Here is a 2640-nt window from a genome sequence, read left to right as displayed (position 1 = left end):
GCGGGGAGCGGGGCTGGGGGTCGGGGCTGGCTGCTGGGCCGGGAGCCCCCGCCGCCGGGGCAGACGTGCCGGGGCTCAGCGCCGCTCGGCCGCACCGCACGCTCCGTCCTCCCGCCGGGCGGCGAGTCCCGTGGGGCCGGGGCCCTCCCGGGGCACGGAGCCGCTCCCGGGGTCCCCGGTGATGGCGGACGAGATCCCGCCCTCGCGCTGTGCCGCCACTGCTGTGGGCGGGCGCCTCCCTCCCCGCCCACGTCCACTCACGCCCCCTTCCTGCGAGCCCGGCCACGCGTGTTTTCAGACACGCGGCCCGCGATAGCCAGCCCCGCACCCCGGCTCAGTCCCCGCTATCTCGGGGGACGGCGGCGGGGGTGGCCGCGGTCCCGCGGGCGCGGGGCTGGGTTTTCCAAACCCTCGCGTGGGTTCGTGGCGCGAGGGCCGCGCCCGGGCGCGGCCGCGAGGGGGCGCCCTCCTCCCCGGCTCCCTCCCGCCGCGGAACCCGCCTGCGTGGCTGCGGCTGCCGCCCGGCGGGGAGCGGCGGCGGACCCGGACCCGGTCCGCGGCGGACCCGGAGCGGAGCCGGGGCGGCCCCGGCCGCGCCATGGCGCGGGACCCGGCCTTCGTGCTGCGCTACCTGGCCGAGGTGGAGGAGCTGGCCGAGGACGTGCTGGCAGCGCGGCAGCAGGTACGGCCCGGCCCGGACTCGCCCCCGGTAGCCCCGGCGGGCCTCCCCCCCCCGCCACCCCGCGCCGCCGATAGCCCCGAGCCCCGGCTGCCTCTCTCCCGCTGCAGATCGTGGACCTGGACGTGAAGCGGAACCGGAACCGCGAGGCCCTGCGGGCGCTGCAGAAGGACCCGGAGCCCGACGGTGAGGCCCGGGCCCGGCCGGCTGCGTCCCCCGTGAGCCCCGGTGCCCGAGGAACGGCTGCGTGTCCGGGCAGAAAAGCTGCTCTGAAAAAGCCTTTTCTTTTCCTTTTCCTCCTCTACCCCCAGGCAAGGCCATGGTCTGCTTCGGGAACATGTTCATCGAGCTCCCCAAAGCACAGACCAAGGAGATGCTGCAGAAGGGTAAGGCAGGCGGCCCAAAAGGCTCTGCCTACGAATAGTCTGAACTGTCCTAAGATTTTAGAAAAATAAACAGGGTTCTGTCCTGCGCTGGGCTTCAAAGGGCCCAAAACCTCCCACCGGCAGCCACAGGCAGATTCTGGCCGTCGCCCAGCTGTCCAGGCAGCGCCCTGGGCACGAAGCAGCCTGGGGCTCGGCCCCGTGGGCTGCGGAGGGCGGGGGGGGGCCTGAGGCAGCTGGGGAAGAGCCCTCTCCCGTCCCCCGGGGCTGGGCGCCCACACTGAGCGTCCCGCGGGAGGTTCTGCCCGCACCCCAGAGCCCACAGTGCTCCTCGCTCCTGTCCCGCTTGTCTCAGACCAGGAACATCTGGATGAGGAGATAAACAACCTCCGGAAAGAGCTGCGCGTGAAGGTCAACCGCCTCTTCGAAGCTCAAGGTAAACGCTCTCGTTCTGGAACCTTCTCAGTATCTGGGAGCAGACGTCGTGTGTCAGGAGGGTCCAGAAACTCCTGAGCTCTGTGTGTTCTGCAGCCGCTTTCCCGCTGGCTTTGCAATTCCTTCCCTGCTCCAGCAGAACTGTGCGGCTCCTGTCGCCCGCCAGCACGCTAAACGGGCTCCCACAGCACGCCGGGTGACCCCGCATCAGCTTCCAGGGCTGTCCCTGCCCTCCCCGCAGCCCCTCTAGAGTTTCACGTGGGTCGCTTCACTTAATTTTGTAGCAAAATCCTGATTTTTCTGTGTGCTCTTTCAGGTAAAGCTGAACTGAAGGGATTTAACCTGAACCCCATGACCGCTGAGGAAATGAAGTTAATCAATCGCATCCTGGAGGGCTGAGGTGGCCGTGCCATCGTCACAGCCGCGTATTCGGGCTGTCACCTGTGGAGCTCACGCTGCAATAGCCGCAGCCTTTGGGCTTTGCAGGAGGACACCGGCGTGCCCGGAGCCCGCCTCGGGCAACGTCCGCAGCGGGCGCTGGGAAGCGTTTGGCTCCTCAGCTACGACGCTGCAGTTTCCTTGGATCGCAAACCCTTCCTGCTCCTTGCTGCAGCGCGGGTGGCAAAGCTGCGTGGAGGCACGGGCTGGGACACAGCGCTGGGCAAATGCCCGTGGCCGGGGTGGAAGTGGGATTATTAAAATCAGAGCAGCGGGGCATTCCTAACTCTGTGTGTCTGTGTTGAGTTTTTATGCGAGCGCTTCTGGAGTTTGGCCTCAGAGCTGGTTTATTGTTGTGTCGGGAACAGGAGTAGGAGGAATTGGGAATCCACAGCGTGCCCGGAGCACAGAAGAGGAGTTGTGTGTGCCTGTGGTATTAAAACAAGGCCAAGCTATACAGCTGAAGCATGTCAGGAATCTCTTTAAGATGCGTAGGGAGGGACAGGAGGAGGCAGCATCCTTTTAGTCTCACTGGGAAAACATGTTCCGTTAAGTTGGAAGGCAAGAGACCACAGCAACGAGGCTTTCAAAACTAGATGAAGGGATAAAATGTATGTGTATTTAAAAAAAGCAGCCTGAAGAGGGCTGAGCAGGAATAGTCACTGAGCCCAGCTTGTAGTAAAGGACAATTGATTTAACCAGTAA

The 2640-nt window shown here is 65.2% G+C and overlaps 1 protein-coding gene across 1 annotated transcript; it reads left to right on the top strand.

The window, feature by feature from the left end:
• The first annotated feature begins 515 nt into the window (after positions 1 to 515).
• On the top strand, positions 516 to 2222 carry PDRG1 (p53 and DNA damage regulated 1). Its single transcript, XM_075516746.1, has 5 exons — positions 516 to 682; positions 790 to 865; positions 991 to 1065; positions 1418 to 1498; positions 1814 to 2222. The coding sequence occupies exons 1-5, from the start codon at positions 599 to 601 to the stop codon at positions 1894 to 1896; spliced, it is 399 nt and encodes a 132-aa protein (XP_075372861.1). The 5' UTR covers positions 516 to 598; the 3' UTR covers positions 1897 to 2222.
• The last annotated feature ends 418 nt before the right edge of the window (positions 2223 to 2640 follow it).

This window comes from Mycteria americana, chromosome 14 (genome assembly GCF_035582795.1).
Source record: "Mycteria americana isolate JAX WOST 10 ecotype Jacksonville Zoo and Gardens chromosome 14, USCA_MyAme_1.0, whole genome shotgun sequence".
Classification (NCBI taxonomy): Eukaryota; Metazoa; Chordata; class Aves; order Ciconiiformes; family Ciconiidae; genus Mycteria; species Mycteria americana.
This window is presented reverse-complemented; position numbering and strand designations above follow the sequence as displayed.

Excerpts from the sequence above, each read along its gene's own strand:
- PDRG1 (XM_075516746.1), top strand. The coding sequence starts at position 599 with ATGGCGCGGGACCCGGCCTTCGTGCTGCGCTACCTGGCCGAGGTGGAG. Across the intron at positions 683-789 it reads TGCTGGCAGCGCGGCAGCAG|ATCGTGGACCTGGACGTGAA; the intron begins GTACGGCCCGGC and ends CTCCCGCTGCAG. Across the intron at positions 1,499-1,813 it reads CCGCCTCTTCGAAGCTCAAG|GTAAAGCTGAACTGAAGGGA; the intron begins GTAAACGCTCTC and ends GTGCTCTTTCAG.